Consider the following 19,457-nt stretch of genomic DNA (forward strand, 5'->3'; position numbering starts at 1 on the left):
GGCTTAGAAGAATTTTCAATTTTCAATTTCGTTCTCGTGCGTGTACTGGCGGCTGAATGTCTCTTCACTGTGCTCATCTACTTGGCGTAGGTCAGTTCTCCACCATAGTTGGATATTTATATCGCCTGGGCTTATCGCACCACCAACGGCAGCTCGCAAACCATCAACCCCGCCAAACACAACCCAACATATTCAACATGGATGACGCAGAACTCGAGCAGGTATGCCACTGCTGCAATCTCGCAAGTATCGCAGTATTTTCGGACCTGACAATCCGCAGATTCGCAAGGCCCGCCTGGAGCAGCTGAAGGCGCAGGGTGGCGGCGGCCAGGGTGGTGGTGGTGGTGGTGGAGGTGCATCTGGGCAAGGCCAGGCAGAGCAACGGCAGTGAGTGCCCTCTCACACACAAGACATACACCCTCTTTCCAAGCCAAAAAGCATGAGCTGACTCTTGTTTCTTTCTTTTTCTCAATCACAGGGCGCAAGAAGGTACGCTGCCAACATTGGTCCCGAAAAATTGAGTCTTGTGTGTGTACAGTACCGCATCGACTAACCACACAGCACGACACGCCGCACAGCCGAGGCGCGCCGGGGCATCCTCGACCAGATCCTGCACCCCGAGGCGGCGGACCGCCTGGGCCGCATCCGCATGGTCAAGGAGTCGCGGGCGACCGAGATCGAGAACCGGCTCATCATGCTGGCGCAGACGGGCCAGCTGCGGCAAAAGGTGACCGAGGACCAGCTCAAGGAGCTGCTCAACGCCGTGGCCGACAACAACCAGCAGGAGAAGATTGTGGTCAAGAAGCACAAGAGGTGGGACGACGACGACGACGACCTGCTGGACCTGTGAGGAGGGAAAGGCGGGAAGAGAGAGAGAGAGAGAGAGAGAGAGAGAGAGAGAGAGAGAGAGAGAGAGAGAGAGAGAGAATGAATTCCTGTCACGCATGGGCTGCGTCGGAAGGCTTCTTTTGATAATACCATTCTGATTCATGTCCTCCTCGCAAGCACTGTGTCGGCTGCCGTTCAGGGCGTACACGCACTCCGAGAAGGGTGTCTACGTGAAGAGGGTTGAGCCGTCCATACATTTCTATGCACGAAGGGACAGGGTCTCCGTGAAAAAGCACGGGATACAAATACAAGAATCGATATATACACTCATCGTACAACCCTCACCGTGAGAAACACTTCCATACATGTATAATCCCCCCCTCCCCCCCTCTACCGCTGCTCCATCAGAGCCTTCCTCCTCTTCCGCTCCTCCCTCTCCCTCTTCCGAATCGACCTCATGTCAGGCGGCGCCTCGACGTTGAGCCGCCTCCTGAGCTCGGCGACGTCCGTCTCGAGCTCCTCCTCCCAGTACACATTGATCACGTCCTTGGCCCTGAGGCCGTTGCGCACCGCCCAGGGGAGGTACGTGCTCGCGAACCGCGCCCGCTCGGGCCTCTTGAGGGTCGCCGCGGCGGCGACGCTGAGCCCCGTCATGGGCAGCAGCGTGTTGGCAAACTCGAACGCCTTGAGCGCGACCTCGCCCTCGCGCACGACGGGCAGGCCCGTCAGCGCGTGGTAGAAGTCGTGGCACTCGCGGTACCGCTGCATCACGTACGCGGCCTCCGCGTCGTCGATGTAGCGCACCTGCGCGCGCGTGTCGGGCGACACCCCCTCGCGGTCCAGCCAGGCGGCGTAGGTGGCGCCCACGGTCCGCGGGCCCAGCGCCCGGAGGCGGGGCAGGTCGAGCGAGGCCGAGGTCAGGCGCGGGCGGTCGCGGAGGATGCGCCGGCCCGTGGGGTCCGCGAGCATGGCGTCGCGCAGGCGGTAGATGAAGTAGGGCGTGGCCGTGGCCTCGGCAAAGGCGGCGATGAGGTCTGCATGGGAAAGAGGGTCAGCTGCTGTAGGTGGAGGGGGGGTTGCCCTTTATGGAGGCTTTGGTGTGCAAATCAAAGGAAAAAAGGGGGCTCGCCTCCTCGTCTGGGATTGATCAGTGACATGAGGCCTGAACCGATGGCCAGGCCTGCGCGCTCGAGGCCAGTGAGAGGGACATGGCCGGGATAATTGGGCGGCGGGCGGTTCAGGACCGAGAACGGCCTCAAAGAAGAGGGATCCGATGATGCTGCCGGGACGAGAACAGCGCGGCTGATGTGCCGCCGGGCGGCAGCCACTGCTGCTGAAGAGCGCGGTATGACGGCCTTCATCGCGACTCGAATTGACACCTCTCTGCACACATGTCAAGGTGCAAGAGTAAGGATCGCAAAGATGGTTCGACGATGTGATGTGATCATTCGACTTGAAATGCCGAAAACGGGTAGGTCCCTTGTTAGCTCCCCTGTATCTCGATAAGCTCGAGTGGATTCAGCGCTGGGTCCGCTCGGGACAGAGCCTCCATATCCACTCCTGCTCTTGGCCTATCAGTGAATCAAATTGAACATCGATTTAAGCCTGTAGATCATATTGATGTGTTGGATCCCGAGACATACATGCATCCAAGGATGCATACCGAGTAGCACAAGGCTACCATGACGCCAGGGTTATTCCTTGTCAAACTGAACATGTGATGATGCGGAGCTTTCATGTGAAACTTTGCCATGTGGATGCTATGGATGTACCTGATTAACACAACGCAGGATGCTGCGAAATTTGACTAGTGTCCCTTTCAACTCCCTCATACACCGTTCTGAAATTCCAATGTCAACCCCGAGTTCAAACGATTCTGCTTCAGTAAGAGCAATGTAATACAGTATTCTCAGGGTTGAAGAAGGCATCCTTCCTCATCGCGTGAGAGTAGTGGTCTTTCGAGCGGCAAGATGGAACTAAAAGCCTCCCGGATGCGAGCTCGGATGTCCCGATGCAGGACCTCCCGGCTTGGACGGAATTGTCCAGGACTGTGTCGATGTGTTCCATGTTCTAGCGTGAGTCGATGCATGACTGCCTTGATCCTTCTGGGTGCGTGAGGTGCTTGGCCGGCCTGAGCCCTACTCTGGTCGCGGTCGCTTAGCCCCATGAGGATTCTGCCACTCGTTGCTGCCCGACTGGTTCCCTCCGCCGTTGGGGAAGAAGGAGGGGTTGAAGTGAGGTTGCATGTTCGGCATGTTTGGGAAGCCTATAGGATAGCCATCGTGTCAGTAAACCGAGCATTAAATTCAAACAAGCCCGGACAGTGCCGTCGACTTACCCATGGCGTTGCCCATCATACCCATACCGCCCATGCCGCCCATATTGCCCATGCCGCCCATGTTGCCCATGTTGTTGGGCATGCCTCCCATACCGCCCATGCCGCCCATGGGGTTCATGTTGCCCATCATGCCACCCATGTTGCCGCCACGACCGCCGCGCATACCCATGCCGCCGCGCATATTGTTGCCCATCATGCCGCCTCCGCGGAAGCCGCCAAAGTTGCCGCCGCCCATGTTGTTGTTGAAGCCCATGCCGTTGTTGAAGCCTCCCATGTTGTTGTTGTTGTTGAAGTTGCGGTTGTAGCCGCCTTGGTTGCCCATGCCGCCGCGTTGGTAATTTCCTCGGCCTCCCCGGAAGCCGCCGCCGCCGCCGTAGTTGCCGCCACCCATGTTACCAGAACGATCATTGTAGCCCGGTCCGGCAGGTGTGCGGCTCTGGCCGTCCTTATTGGCCCGGGCCGGAGCATCCTTGGGGAGGGTGCGGAAGGGGTTGCTGGTGGGAGACGTGTAGATGACCGAGTGCCGCTTCTGGCCCGGCTGAGTGCCGTCATTAAAGAGCTCCTCAATCTTGTGCTTGGTTGCGGTGGCGGCTTGCTGGGATGTGAATTCGACGTAGGCTTGACTATCCAACAGGTCAGCATGTCTGGTGAGAAAAACGGCCCGGTGCTTCTGTCCAGCTTACCCTTTGCTTTTGCCGTTAACTTTGTGTTCGCTAAAGGTGATGTCTTTGAGCTCGTCTTCACAGCCGGCTTGGTTCACCCAGCCCCTGACATCGTCGTCCGTGTTCCACCAGCTCAAGTCGGAGACCAAGAGCGCGGTCGTAGCGCCAGGGTCGACAGGGCGTTCGTCCGACGACTCCTTGCGCTTGACGCCTTGTTGGCGCGGCTGTGATGATGACCTGGCTTGGTCGTACTCTGAGGAGTCCTGATGCTGGTCGTGGCTGTGGCTGTGGCTGTCGTGATGGCTCTCATCATAATCGCCAGATCCGTGTGCGCCGTGCCCTTCCTCGCCATGGTAGCCGTGGCCACCGTCGTTGTGTTGATCGCGCCCCTGGTCATCGTGTCGGTTGTGGGTTTCGGCGCCATGGCCCTGCTCATCCCCATAGATATCTATCTCGTACTCCTCCTCAGCCATTGTTCCAGCCCTGGTGTATCAAACGAAAGTCCAAGTGACCTTGTCCGAAGCTCAGTCTGGTTGCGAAGTAAAATGTGTATTGAAGCCTAGAGTCTGGATTAGAATTACACGAAGGTGTCTGCGCGGTCCGGAATCCCATATCAGCAGCTGCACAAGGCCCACCGACGGATAGACAATAGTAAAGTGAGAGACGGCGTGCAAAAAGAAATAAAAAAAATAAATAAAAAGAATAGGGATACAGAAGGCGGGACGCTAGAAGACAGGAAGCAAAAGCAAGCAATACGTACACTCCTGATCCTGAGTGACAGATGATGAGAAAGTGATGCCTTGCCTCAGTCAGGTAAGGTGATTGAAGACGAAGCTCTGTGCTTGCAGTCTTGCGACGACGACAGGTGCCGTGATGGTGGAAGGATTATTGTACAGGCCAGATGTAGCTCTTGGCTGCGCCTTTTTCAAGAAGCTTGGGAATAATGCAGATAGAATCTCGATGCAGAGAAATGATCTCTGGCGCCCAGAGCCAAATGTCTACAGGAACTCTGCCCAACGGGACAAGTGAATCTGCCTCTCTGCGCCGTGGTCCCAGCCTTAGTAGAAAGCGGCACCTTGAATGGTTAGTGAGCGCGACACGAGCACAAGGCTCAAGGATCGAAATGGGAGAGTGTGTCGGGGATATAATCGAGCTGTTCGCTATGGGGGTTGTGAAGGGTCGCTGCCAATCCGGTCGGGTGAGCTCGCTCGAGTAAGGATGCTACGAGTTCGATTGGAGATTTCGGGTCGGTCGCGCTTCCGCAGACCCAACATAAAGAGGCGTCTTACCGACGGAAGTGGCGTCTGCTCTGCTAAAGAGGATGCTGGAATCGCTCTGCAAGCTTCAAAGTGGTGGCAGGAGCTGTGTAGAGGACGACCAAATATTGGAGGACAGGGAGACAGGAGGAGGATGAGAATGGAAAACTGGAGCTCTCGAGGTGTGAGTAGGTTACGGCGCGTGCGCACGAGACGAGGCTGTGGGGTCCTCCCTGTGCACGGACTCCCTACAGCGTTTCCATACCTGCCTGTACGAGTGCTTTCTAGGCCTCTAGTGCCTACACTGTTCTGGGGCGAAACAGTGAGGTGAGAATGTTGCATGTGCTGAACATGCAAGCAGCCCTGGAGAGTGATTGAGAGGCTTGGGTCTTTCGGTCCTGCTGCGTAAAGTACTGTGAACAAGACAGTGGCCTTCTTTACTTGGGCTGAATCCATCTTCATGACTGTCAAATCAATGGCCCCAACAATCCAGTGAATTCAACAGCCAGAGTTCGATATATGGTGGACGCGCACGCCCTCAGCTCAACACCCGATCTGACACTGGCATGAGACGAGGGGACACACCTCGCGCAACGAAACTCGAATAGCTATTTCCATGGCTACTTTGATGTCTATCTTGCATCTTGCAGACATGAACCATAAAGGAAGGCCCGAAAACAAACCTAGCAGCATCAATCTACTGCACCATCATCCATGACCAAGCCCTACCAGTCACCAGTGCCAAAGAAATGCCCCAAGTCGCCTGCTCCCGGTTCCGGAGACTCTGTTTCTGCGCGCAACCCCAACGGACGGAGCTGGTCATCGACAACGCGACCCATTTTAGGGTCCGCGTCATCCTCACGAGCATCGTTGTAGGAGTGGACCGTACATGAGCCAAAGTCCTGCTGTCCGTTCCATGCAGACGCTGGTTTCGAAATGTGTCAGTTTCAGCTCCACACATGCATTGCAGACACACAAAGTCAAGGGGTAGCTCGACAGTACTCACCAACAAGAATGGGTGCAGTAGGATGCCAGCTGGCCTCTCGTACGCACGCAGACCCAAGGTGACGCCTGATTCCCATTTGTCTCGAGCCATAAATCATCTCGGATGCCGCATCTCTGATATCAATCTTGGCTGCGATAGTTGCATCCATATTCCATACGTATACCCTGCCATCATAACTGCCCGAGTAGACATACCGAGAATCCGTACTGCCGGGGGGCGAGAAGTGGCATCGAATTAGCGTCCGCCGCACCTGGTGGCCCCGGAACGTCACAAGAGAGTTGTCGTAGGGGTGCTTGAACCAGTCGTCATCGAAGTACCGGTGGAAGCGATAATCAAAGTTGCTGTGTCGCGTGAACTGCATCGGGTTCTTCTCGGCGAACTGTTCAGTGCTCATGGCCATGCGCAGGTCCCACAACTTCATCGTCTGGTCTTTGCCGTTCGAGAGAATGTACCGCCCGTCGCCCTTGCTGTCGATATATGTGAGGCCCTCGCAGTGGCCGACGAAGGCGCCAGCCTCGCGCCCATCTCCCATGCTGCGCCTGTCCCATACCTTGATGGTAGCATCATCTGAACCCGAGTAGAGGATGTGGGGCGACATCTTATCCGCAAAACATACGGCGTTGACATCGTCTTCGTGGCCAGACACGGTGTGCAAAACTCGCCTCGACTCGATATCGTAGATCACAACCGTAGCGGCATTCGTGCCAGCTACGAGTTCTCGGCCGTCACCAGAGAAACGAACCGAGAATATGCCAAACGAGTGGTGTGTATGCCAGGCGTCGTGGAGTTGGGCGGCATTGCCCGAGTCAGATAGATTCAGGGTGTACGGGTCACCAGTGTCGCTCGGGTCCGTCGGTGCGAGACAGACGGTCGGCTGGATAGAGGTGTATGCCAGCCACTTGTTATCAGGACTCAACGACGCATCGGTGAGGGTCCACTGCCCGAAGGGGTGGCTGACTGTCTTGTAGTGCCTCCAGTTGTAGGGATTCGAGGTGTCGTACATGCGTACTTTGAAATCCTTGACGCAGGAGAAGAAGAAGTTCCCATCATCGGAAAACTGTCCAGAATACACCGGGTCGTGATAGTGGATGACCATGTCGGCATCTTTGGTGGGTATGAGGCTCTGCGCCATAAGGCCCTGTCGCATCCTCCAGCTAATCTTGTCGTCAAGCCCAAGCTCGCGATCCAGTATCCTTCGGGCAAGCGCTTTCTGCTTGGGGACCTGTGATGATGCTTGCCGGTCTGTAGAGCCAAAGACCCCGGAGGTCATCAGCTCCGTTCCTTCATCACTTGGGATCTTAGGGAACCGATCGGGATCCCCCCTGACTCGTCGCCTACGCCGCCCGCCATAGCCCATCTCGTCCCATTCATGGTCCTCGTCGTCATCATCGGCGAGAGCGTTCGTTGTTCCCAACAGAGCCCGCAGCTGCGTTCGAGACAAGAAAGTATGGCCAGCCTGACCTCCTGGTCGGGCATTAGCAATCAGTGTCTGTTTACCTGAATAGGCAACTCCGACTTACCACCCGCAATCAAATTGATGACCTGAGCGAGGTTCCTCTCAGCCCAGCCGGCAGCCTCGTCATCTTCGCCATCCTCTGGTTGGAATGAGATCTCCACTTGCATGCCACCAGCTGCAAGTTGAATAACCCGGTCAGCATCAGCAGTGCTGGGACGTGCAGCAACAGATGACGAGATAACATACCGTCGATGTATGCATGGTGCTCTCCATGATCATGCTCGTCATAGTCGTCATCCTCGGCATCCTCGTCATCTTCATCCACGTACTCGGAGCCTTCGTCGTCATCGTCATCTTCGCCAAAGGCTACGGGAAATAAATCCATCTCTTCTTCAGCTGATTCAAACACGTCCTCTCCTGCGCTTTCAGGGTCCTCCTGATGAGATGCCATATTGGCGATGGGAAGTGGCTATCTCCACACTCCAAGACCGCTCTCTTATCGCCGAAGCTTGAGCTGGCAAGACCTGTGACTTGTACCAAAACAAGTCCCTCTGCCAAAGAGATGTTGTATTTCTGCAAGTGCGAAGCTGGATCGATCAAAAGTCGGAGCCTCAGACTATCGCTTCGAGTTGAAATGCGCACGCAGTGTTGCCAAGAAGACGCAGAGGTGGTTGTCAGTACGATAAAGAAAGATGAGACGTCGTGACGACATGGCAGATGGATAAGTCAGCAGAGAGGGGGCTTCGGAAGTAATGGAAATAACTTGCTCGAGAGCGGTGCGGTTCCCGTGCCAAAATCCCCCTTCTCAAAATCCTCAAAGGACGACTCGTTGGTACTCAAATGATCCCATGGAATTGTATCTCAATGTAAAAACAAAATAATTCAGTGACCTTTCATTTCAATTCCATCTCCTCTTTCTCATCTACTGTTACATACAGCTGGGCCTCAAGCCATGGTGCTGCTCAGCTGACTGCCTCCACTGTCCAAGCTGTTTGATCACAATGTACCTAGGTACCTACCTAGGTACTTGTATCGTGCCCCTAGTTTATACTGACACGACCGCGCTACCAATGCGCTACCAATGGAGCCACTTCAAGCTCATTCTTGAATCCTGGGGCACATCTTTGAAATCAATTCACCTCCAGCTCTCACCCACAACTCACCAGGGCTTCTTCTCCCATTGAGCTTTGACCCATCTCTGTCCCTCTCTCTCCTACACATGCCCTTTCCTTATTCTTCTCTCTTTCAATCATCACCGCCGTTTGTATCGTTAGGTACCGTGTGCAGACACATACGTAACTCAAGAGAAGATCAGCAACGTCCACCGCCCAGTCTCTTCTGCAAATCCGAGCCAACCCGCGAATACAACAATAATCAAAGCACCATGGCAGGTTGTTTTGATTCTTTCGCCCACGGCGGTACCCAAGACCGCGACGAAAACAACGACGGTAAGCACGAGGGTCAAGACGACCCTCGCGTCCTTGCCAGTGCCGAGCGCGACGACCGAGCCGCCTTTGTCATGGCAAAGAACAATAACCTTGTTCTCGTCGCGTGCATGCCTCTCGATATGGACGGCCTCGACAATACCGACAACGGCGATATGCATGGCCTCGCCTCTCAGGGCTTGGAGCTGGGTATGTTATTTCCCCTCTCCCCTTCTACCTTCTGCCCTGCCCCTCACCCACCCCCACCCCCCAACCAGCTCCGGTCAGAGTGACGGCTAACCTTTCTGCCCGCCTGGCTCCCTGCAGTAACTGGATGGAGCAACCTTACAGTCGCCAACTCCTCCCGTGGCGCTTCGGCCCCGGTCAATCCCTAGGATGGTTTGCCGGGCACCGACCTGCCGGGCCAATTCGTCGCCTTTGCCCAGACTGGCCGCCATAAATCATCTGTGTTCGCCGGATACAATGTCTCCCAACCCACGCTCAAGGCCATGCAGCAGCACCAAGAGGCTGTTGCTAGAGGAGGTTTCAGCGTCTTGCTCGGCGAGGTCGCAACGTCCAGTGGTGGCCAGATTGCTCTCGTCTTTCTCGCCTTGGCCGTGCTTTGCCGTCAGAGCCTGCGACACTAGCAGCCCAGAGAAGTGGTGCTTTTGCATCAACCTCGCCCCCGAACAGGTATGCGAATCATGATCGATCTAGCTTGTTCACTTCCTGACTTGGATGCACAGGGGAAAACTCTGGACCACCGCGATGGGCATCTTTGTTGGCCAACGGGTCGCGGTGGGGAATCTAGGTACCTTAGGTAGTTAGGTACTTGTACTTATAGAAAAGTTGTAGTGCGTGGCGCTAGTGGGTAGACCCGCCTGACACAGAGCCTGTGTGGGGTTTGGAATGCTGACAGCCGGACGGATCCATCAATCAATCTGCATGTACTTGTACCTGACCACTGGGACCAGCACGGCCCCCACGCTCTCTCTCTTGGATGTGAAGACCTGAAATCCATGTGAATGCATCTCTTGGAACTCAACATTTTCAATGTCTTTTCTCAGTTTGCAACTGCTTTTAGAGGCTGGTCTAACAAGAACGCTAGAAATAGACAAGAAAAACCACGAAAGAAAGCTACGGGTATCACTAAGTGTATCACTAAGAGTTACATATCGCAGAACACCTCAAACCAAGTACACACTACAAGACCCATGATAAGGGCATCCTCAGCTCCTCAAATCACAATAAAGGAAGAAGAAAAAAACAAGCTCTATCTAACTGGCTTGCCGTCGTGTAATTCAATGAACCATTCAATGGAATACGCGGATCCCCATGGCGTTTCTAGAACAATCAGATAGCCAGGACCAGGGTGAAAGAATACCATGCGCAAGCGTAAAACACTCAAGTCACTTCAAGAGTCCGTAATAGCCGCGGTGACGACCGTGGACGAGAACCATCGGTCGAGGAAATCCCTGAGCCGTAGCTGGTGGTACACCGGGGTCGGGCGGTAGATCGGCGGGTGCTTCCGGCTGCCCCATTCCGTCGCACGCATGGCCAGGTGCTCGGAGCGCTCCAGCGCCTTCTGGTCGAAGCCGAGCCAGCGCTTCCACTCGGCCACCTGGGCAAAGATGGGCCGCGCCTCGAGGAACTTCTGGCGCTTCATGAGGCTGATGCCGTAGCAGTCGCCGGCGGGGACGAGGCTCGCCAGGGGCATCATGCTCGAGATGTTGGTGGCTGTCGACTCCCACACCTCCCGCAAGATGGCCTCGGCCTTGGCTAGGTCGGCGGGCGAGTTGGACTCGTTGAGTATGTCGCCGTACAGGTGGCCGATCCTCAGAGTCGCCTGCAGCCAGCTGCGCGGGTGCCGCTGGCGGTCCTCCCAGAGCGGCTGGACGAGCCTCAGCGCGTCGTCGAGCCGGTTCTCCCTTCTCAGGACTTCGGCTAGGACCTGGGTGTACTGTATAGTATCCGGGTCATCGCTTCCAAAGAGCTGCTTGTGATGCGAGAGGACTTTCCGCAGGTTGTCTTCCGCGATCGCCCACTTCTCGAGAACCGCCTGGACGCACCCCAGGCGGTACCGGTACCAGAGATGCTCGGTCTCGCTCTGGTCCGGCGTGCGGTTCATCGTGATCCAGTGGTACAGTGTCTCGAGCCTCGGGAGGTTCTCCGTCTTGACGGAGAGATCAACGAGGGCAAGCGCTGTTTCCATTGCTTCAAGTTGGTGCGGAGGTCCAAATGCTTTTCTCTTTTCCCACACGGACAAGAGAATAGGCGCTGCCTCGTCATCCTTGGCCAGTCCTATCAAACGAACGCCGAGCTCGTGGCCGCATGTCAGAACGTTCTCGTTCTCGGTGTTCGGCGTGCGCTCCTTCCATATCCGCTCCAGATGGGGGATGATAGCGTGGTCCATGATCACGAAGCCGGTGTCTTGCTGGTTCTGGGCTGATATGCACTGGACGGCGGCAGCAGACGCTTTCTCCACGTCGAGAGGGCTCTTAGCCAAGCGCTGCTCCAGCACGCGGCGATGCCACGACGCCGCATCGGCAAACTTTCTTTGCTCCGCCATCACCTCTCCGATCCTGGAGGCGGTTTCCAACTTCCACTCTTCCTCCTCAGCTCCAGGAACGCTTTGCATCGAGTTGTACCACATCGACACCAGTTCTCGCTCCGCTTCAAAGTACTTTCCGTTCTTTCGCAGGATGTCGCAAAAGTCTCTGGAGATGGCGCGGGTCTCCTTGGCATCCGCAGGCAGCAACTCCTTTCTCCGCTCCCAGACTTGCTTGGCCATGGGCTCCGCGTCACTGAAGCGGCCGAGCTTGGTGAGCGACTGGATCTGTTTATGCTTGAAGCACAAAGCTTTGACCTCGAGCTCGCGGCACGTCTCTTCCTGTGCGGGATCGGACTCCAGCCTGCTCCGCCGAGCGAGCGTGAACTTGTGCAATGCGGCATATGCCATCTGCGCCGTCTGCCAGCGCATACCGATGTCAAGATCCTCGGCAAACTTCTCAATGTTTTCGAGGAGGCTTCGAATGTCCGTCTCCAGTGTGTCGCACCGGCTCTGCAAATCCTGCTTTGCTTTCTCAGACTCTTCGAGCCCCTTCTTGTGGGCTTCCTTCTCGGTGTCTGCTCCGTCGATCACCTTCTGCAGCTCGCCCAGGGCGTCTTTCTGAACGGCCACCCGGAGCTCAAGAGCTTTGATCTTCTCCAGGAGTTCAGGGTCTGGCTCGGCAGCTGGCGCCGGCGCGGGCTCTGGCGGTGGCGGAGGAGGCTCCGGCGGCGACGGCTCGGGCTTGAACTTGTCTGCAAAGGTGTTTGCGAACTTCTCGAGGTCCTCCGACATGGTCGACGCTTTGATAGCGCAGACGGAGCAGTCCATCGCCTGACTGTAGCCGCCATTGCCAAACACTGGCTGGCATGCGCTGCACGACTCCTTGGTGTCGTGGTAGAACCTGATCATCTGGATCTCCCACTCCGTCCTCAGAGTCGTCTGCCGCGCGGCGTCCAAGTCTGCCCATCTCTCCTCGAGCTGGTGCAAGGCGCTGTGAGCAGCTGCAGGGCCCCGACACAGGGCCGCCAGACGGGTACCTGCACCACGAAACTGGCCACCTCTGCAGTAGGGCGCCCGCTCGAACAAGACCTCGGTAAGGTCGCCGAGGCGAGACTGTAATTGGTCCATGATATGACGTTGTGATGGGCGAGCCATGTTGGGCAGCAGGCCGAGTGGAGGTGGGTGCCCAATGTAGCGGCCGTCCGAGTTGGTCCCCCCTCCACCAGTTGGGGTTGAGAGAAAAAGCAGAACGGCACTGACCTGGCCGACAAATAAAACAGGAGAGAGGTGAGGTCCTGACAACAGGTCCTCGGAGCAGGGGAGAAGGGCTGGCCCCCCAGTATTTAAAAAAAGGGCACGATGCGATGCAGGTGTGGAGGATTACGGAGCCTTGGCCTTACGGGACATTCGACGATGACGCCCAATGGACCGGGGCATGATGACGGGCAGCACAGCAAGTGTCGCAACCTGCATGCGGACTATCACCAATCACGACGGTTGTGGAGACTCAGCCTCAGAGATGCCGACTCACATCCCGGCAAGTCTTGGGGACGCGGCCTGCTTCTGCGGACCAGCTGTGCCACTGAACAATGGCCAGAAAGGCCGAGTCACCGCCACCCATTGTGAGTGGTGTGTAGTGAGTGTGCCTTGGTTGCGGCTGCGAGTCTGTGACTGGACGGACATTTTCCAAGGTGACGTCGGCATTCGAATGGGAGGAGGAAAATTCAGGAAAGGAAGCAGAGCGAGATACCTAGGTAGGAACAAAAAGCGTCAAGGATGAGACTTTATCAACAGTCTGGCGTCGGGTTTCTGGTGTGGGGGTTTATGGGTCGGAAGATCGCCAGTATCCATTATCCACCCTTTGTTTGCTAGTACCAACAATACATGTATCTCACATGCGAATATCCAACACGATATTGCAGCCCAACCGCTGGCTGTTGGCAGCGCGAGGCAGAATTTCTGGCTTGTAGGCGCAGCCAACAGCAGCTGCTGGTGTTGGCCGCCTTGCGTGCGTCACCGGGCGATCAGTCAACCTTCCTCGGTGAGAGAGAGAGTGGCTTGTCGGGGCCAAACAATCCCAACAAGTATGCCGTCCTGGTGAGACAGAGAAATGCCTGGCGGACAGAAAAAAGACCCAAGTTAGCACACGGTCTTGCTCAACATCGAGGCCGCAGAAGGGCAGGAAATAGGTAGGTACATGCCGTCACACCGACGTTACCCCAGGTCATGGCATTCCACTGGCCTATCGCCAGGAATCTGTCATACTGGAGGATGTTGTAAGTGACCCAGATGTGGCCAATGTCGGCTATCCACAGCGCCACCAAGTAGTTCCTCACGACCTTGATCTCAGTCGTTGTGTACAGCACGGCAACGCCAAGCATAAACAGCAGACCGTACGCGTTGCCGAGTTGTTGAGTGACCAGGAGACTGCTGTCCGAGGTGCCACGATAGACCTCTGACGACGCAATCTGCTCATTGACGAACCATGCTGGGTTCAACATTGCTGGGACGCAGCCGCCAATCCTGAACGAGCGCAGAACATGCGCAGGTGAGTAATCCGGACCACAACAATCTTGTTACACCCGCGACGGGCCTCCGGGTCTAGGCTGCACTCACAGCGAGATCGGCTCAAAGATAGTGAACACGAAGCGTGGAAAAGCAGGAAGTCGTGAGGCCATCTTGCTTCAACCTCACCGTCAACCAATTCAGGTCAGTTGAGCTCTGTCCATGTCCGAGCGCACTGTGCGCCAAAGAATAGTCCTGAACTTACAGGGTTACTCAGCTTGACCAGGCCACTGTCGATGTTAAAATGAAAAATGAGATGTAACGGGGAGGCCGGGGCGTCGTAATCAATAAGGGACATTCGAGTGGTTGGTCTAGAGCAATGAAGCTGTATAAGGCTTGGGATGGACGGGTGTCTACATTCAACGGTTCTGGTTGCAGGGTGGATAACAATCGTTCGAGCCGTTAGGATGCCATGACTAAGACGATGGACCGGTCCCATGAACAAGCTGCTATCGAAGCCCAAGACAGGCTTCTGGCGCTTCCAAAGCCCACGCCTCAACAGGCCCATCCGGCCGCCGGGCCCAAGCATCACCAGTGCTATCAATGATGCTCTCATACAAGAAATCGTACCAGGGATTTCGCTCCGGACTGTCTCATAATCGGCCAACTCTTTGTGCTACCACGCCCTCCACACATTCCGGCAGATGTCAAATCTGCAACTGGGGACTTGTGTAGCACGGAAACGTCCGCCTTGCAGGTACGAGTGTTAGTTAGTGCACCGGGGCTGCAGCAGTCTGTCCGTACACACTGTAGGGTTCCAAGGTTCTGTTAGCGGAGCAGTTACAGCGCCGAGCCATGCTGTTAGTTGGCGCTGCCCACGCTGTTTCCAACGTTTCCAACATGGGCCGCCCCCAAAGCAGGCCATCGCCTGGGTGGCCATGCCACCGCAAATGCGCCGGCAGATTTGCAAACCGCACTTATGAATCCCGCCACTATCCTCATGCTCGGCCGTTCCAACGCCTTTTCTGTATCAGTCAAACTCGCCCACCTTTGTTTGCTCCCTTTGCAACATCTTCTCATGCGCAACCTTTCGCTTCTGACCCGGTGACTTCCGCTGTCATCGCCATTGCCTTGCATTCGGCATTGTACATATAACCCTTTCTAATCCCTGTCGTCTCTGCTCCTCAGTCTCCAATGCCCCATCCGGCACGACTTTCCCACGATGGCTACCATCGAGCCACGCTTGATACACCTGCTGAACGACACTAACGTCACGCACTCGCCTTCTCGCGATCTCCCTCCCATCCATTCATTCTCCTTCAGAGATGGCGGACATCCTGTGTCTCTCCCTCCTCTCGATCTGGATGTCGGCGCCAGCCAGCGGAACGACAAGGCCTCCTCCCAAGTCCACACCCCTTTGAAACAGTTGCCACCCTTCTTCGAGCTCGGGAACGAGGATGTATCGCCAGGCCTAGTCCCTTCGCAAGAGGCCGGCGACCAAGGCACTCCCAAAACCAAGAGATCCGGCCACTCGCTGCGCATGCTCCTCGACCACGCCGAGAATGGCGATTCCTCAGCCCCTCTTCACAGGATACTAGTTGACACAGAGGAATCCCTGGACGAGGGGGCGCCGAAGAAGCGCCACCGCGCACTTACCGGCAAGGATGAGCTCATGCAATTGCCCCAGCCGCTCAAGAGACAAAAGTCCACGCAGGAGGTCAAGATTGCGCCGATTAACAGCGATCTTTCCAATCAGCCACGCCCCATGCCTCCTATCATCAGCGGCCTGCACCAACCCCCGCCAAGTGCCGCTGCCCACCTCCTCCCGCCTATATCATCTGCCGGCTTTGGTGGTGGCGACAACGCGACCCCCATTGGTCCCTTGCACGGGTTCGACTCCGCAACTCATGACGGTCCCGGCCCTCCAGCACCTGCAGAAAGCGACAAGAATGCTTCCGGCAAGGTCAAGCGGAGAGCTGCGAAACCGAGGAGGAAGTGGTCCGAAGAAGAAACCAACCACTTGCTATTAGGAGTCAGTAAGCACGGTGTGGGCAAGTGGACGACCATTCTTGAGGATCCGAATTACAAGTTCAACGAGCGCACTGCGGGGGATCTGAAGGATCGATTTCGAACGTGCTGCCCAAACGAGTTGAGGACCAAGAGAGGCAACAAAGAGTCACATTTGCCCATTGAACCCGATTTGGAGCCGCCACTACGTACCAAGACGAGTCTCCAGCTTGAGAACATCTTGGTTGACGCCGATGATCCCGATTCGGCCAAGGCAAATCCGGGTGCTCAGCAGGAGTCCGATGCCGCCCCAAAGCAGAAGAAGAGCCGGGCGCATCGCAAGAAGCTTGAAGATCTAGAGGAGCTGGGTATCCGAGGACCGTTCAAAACGTCGCATCGACGGGTAAGGAAGCCCTTCTCTGAACAAGACGATAAGGACATCCTGGATGGCCTTGAACACTACGGACCAGCCTGGACCAAGATCCAGCGAGACCCAAGATTTGGTCTTTCTGGCAGACAGCCGACAGACTTGCGCGACAGGGTCCGCAACAAGTACCCCGAAACTTACGCCCGGATTGAGAAGGGTTCCTTCCACCCCAAGGAGCCTGCTCGAAACACTGGCCCCTTGGAACCCTCAGTGAACACCTCTATCAAGAACCCCTTACCCTCCTCATCGGGGTCATTGGAGAGACCTTTAAACCACGCTAGTTCCAGAGAGAAATGGACGGTCCTCTCTGGTAGTCTTGACCTTTTCGATGTCTCCAATGCGCATGGTTTCGCATCATTTGGAAGCGCGGGAGAGATGGACATCTCAAGGCTGCTGCTTGACGATGCTCATGGTCCAGAAGACAGATAAGCCCCCTGGGCATTGAACAGAAATTTTGTCACTTTGCGGGTACTAGGACAGAAGCTATCGTAACCCTTGAGGTGTGCAATCTTTTTTTTTTACGGCCATCGCACCCGTCTCTTTGAACGGACGGGTGTGGCGAACATGGAAGAATACGAGGCATAGATTTGGAATTCTGTCGTTACAGCGTAGAACATGGGAATGATTCGGGCTGATGCCAACGGAGTACGGGAGTAAGAGTATGAATTCTAGACAGACTTTTGAGCGATCCATGAATCGTAAAATGTAACAATCCTATTAATACATGCTCCAACGCTACCTACCTCCCTGATGTGATCTGTTGAGCACCAGCGATTCCTCGAAGCTTACGCGGATCGAATTCAGGGTTAGGGTAGCCTGACAAGGGTCTGGATGGTCCAATGCGCCCATCCAGGGCCACTAACCATCACGTGATCACCCCTCCCCCAAGAGCCAATCATAGCCACGAAGCTATTGATTCGCTGCGAACGACCAAAAGCCCCACACTAGCGCTCTAGGGCACGAAAACCCTCATGTCCCATCAAAAATTCTAGGTTGGAACTTTTCGAGATTTCCCCCATCACGACAGTCGACACCTCCCATTCCCTTCAACACCACCATCTAATATCGACAATCCGCAAAGATGGGCCGAGGACCGTAAGTTTGCCGCCAGAGAGTCATGCTCTGCCCTTGTCTGCGCTTCAATCATTTCTGTCGCGAGAACGACGTCGCAGCCGTTCCTCGAGAATCACCAGAATCACCATGCTGACCCTCATCCCCCTCACACAGGAAGAAGCACCAGAAGCGCCTTAGTGCGCCCTCGCACTGGCTGCTCGACAAGCTGTCGGGTGTCTATGCCCCCAAGGCCTCCGCTGGTCCTCACAAGACTCGCGACTGCATGCCCCTGATCGTCTTCGTCCGCAACCGCCTCAAGTATGCGCTCAACTACCGCGAGACCCGGGCCATCCTCATGCAGCGCCTCGTCAAGGTCGATGGCAAGGTCCGCACCGACCTGACCTACCCCTCCGGCTTCATGGACGTCATCTCCATCGAGAAGACCGGCGAGAACTTCCGCCTGATCTACGACACCAAGGGCCGCTTCACCGTCCACCGCATCCAGGCCGAGGAGGCCGAGTACAAGCTGGGCAAGGTTCGCCGCGTCCAGCTCGGCAAGGGCGGAATCCCATTCTTGGTTACGCATGATGCGAGAACGTGAGTTCTTCCGACATCTGTCAGCCGTTGGACCAAGCTTTGGTTGAATTTCACCGATTCTCTTAAAGCGAGGGCTATACGGCTGGTACGTTGAAATGCTGTCCCTGTTGCTAACAATGCATGTGCGCAGCATCCGCTACCCCGACCCTTCCATCAAGGTCAACGACACCGTCAAGATTGACCTTGCTTCCGGCAAGGTCACCGACTTCATCAAGTTCGACACTGGCGCCCTCGCCATGGTCACTGGTGGTCGTAACATGGGTCGTGTTGGTGTCATCACCCACCGCGAGCGCCACGATGGAGGCTTCAACATTGTCCACCTGAAGGATGCCATTGACAACTCGTTCGCCACCCGTGAGAGCAACGTTTTCGTCATCGGCACTGAGAAGCCCTGGATCTCCCTGCCCAAGGGCAAGGGTGTCAAGCTCACCATTGCTGAGGAGCGTGACCGCAGACGCGCTCAGGCCCTGGCTGGTCACTAATGGCTGGGCGTTTGATGTCGTTTGATACTGGTTACCTAAAATCATGGGCATGGGAGTCTCGGTTTGTCACTTTTATTTAGCTAGGCTTTTGGAGCCTCTAGGACGACCCAAAAGAAGGTTGAATCCAAGGAGGGCTTTGAATGCAAAGATGATCTGACGAACCAGAGTCGAGCCGTCCTTGCCTGTTACTGTGATGTTTGTGTGTCTCGCGTGCATGTTTCCCGAAGCCAGACTGCTCCCACAAACCATGCATCTCTTCTGGTTTCCCCTCCGATGCATCGTATTGTAGGATGAGCCTCGGTTCTGAAAGACATTATTTGACATGGCAGACCCGGTCTATTGATGCCATATTGATGAAACCAGGTTATCGGGATACTGTGGCTGTAAGGTTGCACTGCTGCCACTGCCTTGTGTGCGAGGCGGGTTACATAAGGTAGGTTGGAACGGGCATGAACAAAACCTGATACAACCTTGCGATGCAAAGGCGAATGGGCACCGGGTATGTACACCACCGCTATCTGTGTGGTGTTGCAGCGTGCCGGGCAGGTTGGAGAAGACCCTGTTTCGGCGAATCCGAGCACCGATCCGGTTGTGAGTTGTTTGATGTAGTGACAACTCACCTCTCATTCGATGGGCAACTCGCACTTTTCGTGGCCTGGAAAGTCGGGCAGCTCAGCATGCGGTTCCGATGAAGTCCGCCTTGTGCATAATATTGACAATCACTACGCAATGCTGATGGACGATTGATGGGCGTCTGTCTACTCCGCATTTGCAATGGCTCATTCGAGGTTGCACAACATAAGGTCGACTTGCCGTCAGCTGCAAGACGCTCCCCGTGACGGAAATGCTGACTCCGAACAAGCCG

The 19,457-nt window shown here is 55.8% G+C and overlaps 7 protein-coding genes across 7 annotated transcripts; 4 read left to right on the forward strand and 3 right to left on the reverse strand.

Moving 5' to 3' along the window:
* Positions 1–197: 197 nt before the first annotated feature.
* Positions 198–850, forward strand: E0L32_005660 (uncharacterized protein; the record flags this gene model as incomplete). The annotated part of the gene is made up of 3 exons (XM_031140206.1): positions 198–221; positions 281–387; positions 562–850. 3 exons carry the CDS (start codon positions 198–200, stop codon positions 848–850), a joined length of 420 nt encoding a protein of 139 aa, XP_030995671.1.
* Positions 851–1,218: 368 nt separating this feature from the next.
* On the reverse strand, positions 1,219–4,301 carry E0L32_005661 (uncharacterized protein; the record flags this gene model as incomplete). The annotated part of the gene is made up of 4 exons (XM_031140207.1): positions 1,219–1,909; positions 2,971–3,094; positions 3,167–3,789; positions 3,850–4,301. The coding sequence occupies 4 exons, from the start codon at positions 4,299–4,301 to the stop codon at positions 1,219–1,221; spliced, it is 1,890 nt and encodes a 629-aa protein (XP_030995672.1).
* Positions 4,302–5,809: 1,508 nt separating this feature from the next.
* On the reverse strand, positions 5,810–7,997 carry E0L32_005662 (uncharacterized protein; the record flags this gene model as incomplete). The annotated part of the gene is made up of 4 exons (XM_031140208.1): positions 5,810–6,009; positions 6,091–7,554; positions 7,611–7,721; positions 7,793–7,997. The coding sequence occupies 4 exons, from the start codon at positions 7,995–7,997 to the stop codon at positions 5,810–5,812; spliced, it is 1,980 nt and encodes a 659-aa protein (XP_030995673.1).
* A 933-nt stretch (positions 7,998–8,930) lies between these two features.
* On the forward strand, positions 8,931–9,263 carry E0L32_005663 (uncharacterized protein; the record flags this gene model as incomplete). The annotated part of the gene is made up of 1 exon (XM_031140209.1): positions 8,931–9,263. The coding sequence occupies one exon, from the start codon at positions 8,931–8,933 to the stop codon at positions 9,261–9,263; it is 333 nt and encodes a 110-aa protein (XP_030995674.1).
* A 1,121-nt stretch (positions 9,264–10,384) lies between these two features.
* Positions 10,385–13,142, reverse strand: E0L32_005664 (uncharacterized protein; the record flags this gene model as incomplete). Its single annotated transcript, XM_031140210.1, has 2 exons — positions 10,385–12,634; positions 13,053–13,142. The coding sequence occupies 2 exons, from the start codon at positions 13,140–13,142 to the stop codon at positions 10,385–10,387; spliced, it is 2,340 nt and encodes a 779-aa protein (XP_030995675.1).
* A 2,106-nt stretch (positions 13,143–15,248) lies between these two features.
* Positions 15,249–16,889, forward strand: E0L32_005665 (uncharacterized protein; the record flags this gene model as incomplete). Its single annotated transcript, XM_031140211.1, has 1 exon — positions 15,249–16,889. One exon carries the CDS (start codon positions 15,249–15,251, stop codon positions 16,887–16,889), a length of 1,641 nt encoding a protein of 546 aa, XP_030995676.1.
* A 652-nt stretch (positions 16,890–17,541) lies between these two features.
* E0L32_005666 (uncharacterized protein) lies at positions 17,542–18,592 on the forward strand (the record flags this gene model as incomplete). Its single annotated transcript, XM_031140212.1, has 3 exons — positions 17,542–17,555; positions 17,688–18,110; positions 18,241–18,592. 3 exons carry the CDS (start codon positions 17,542–17,544, stop codon positions 18,590–18,592), a joined length of 789 nt encoding a protein of 262 aa, XP_030995677.1.
* Positions 18,593–19,457: the final 865 nt, after the last annotated feature.

This window comes from Thyridium curvatum (assembly GCF_004353045.1).
Source record: "Thyridium curvatum strain D216 chromosome Unknown NODE_30_length_408869_cov_84.441474, whole genome shotgun sequence".
In the NCBI taxonomy this organism is placed as follows: Eukaryota; Fungi; Ascomycota; class Sordariomycetes; order Thyridiales; family Thyridiaceae; genus Thyridium; species Thyridium curvatum.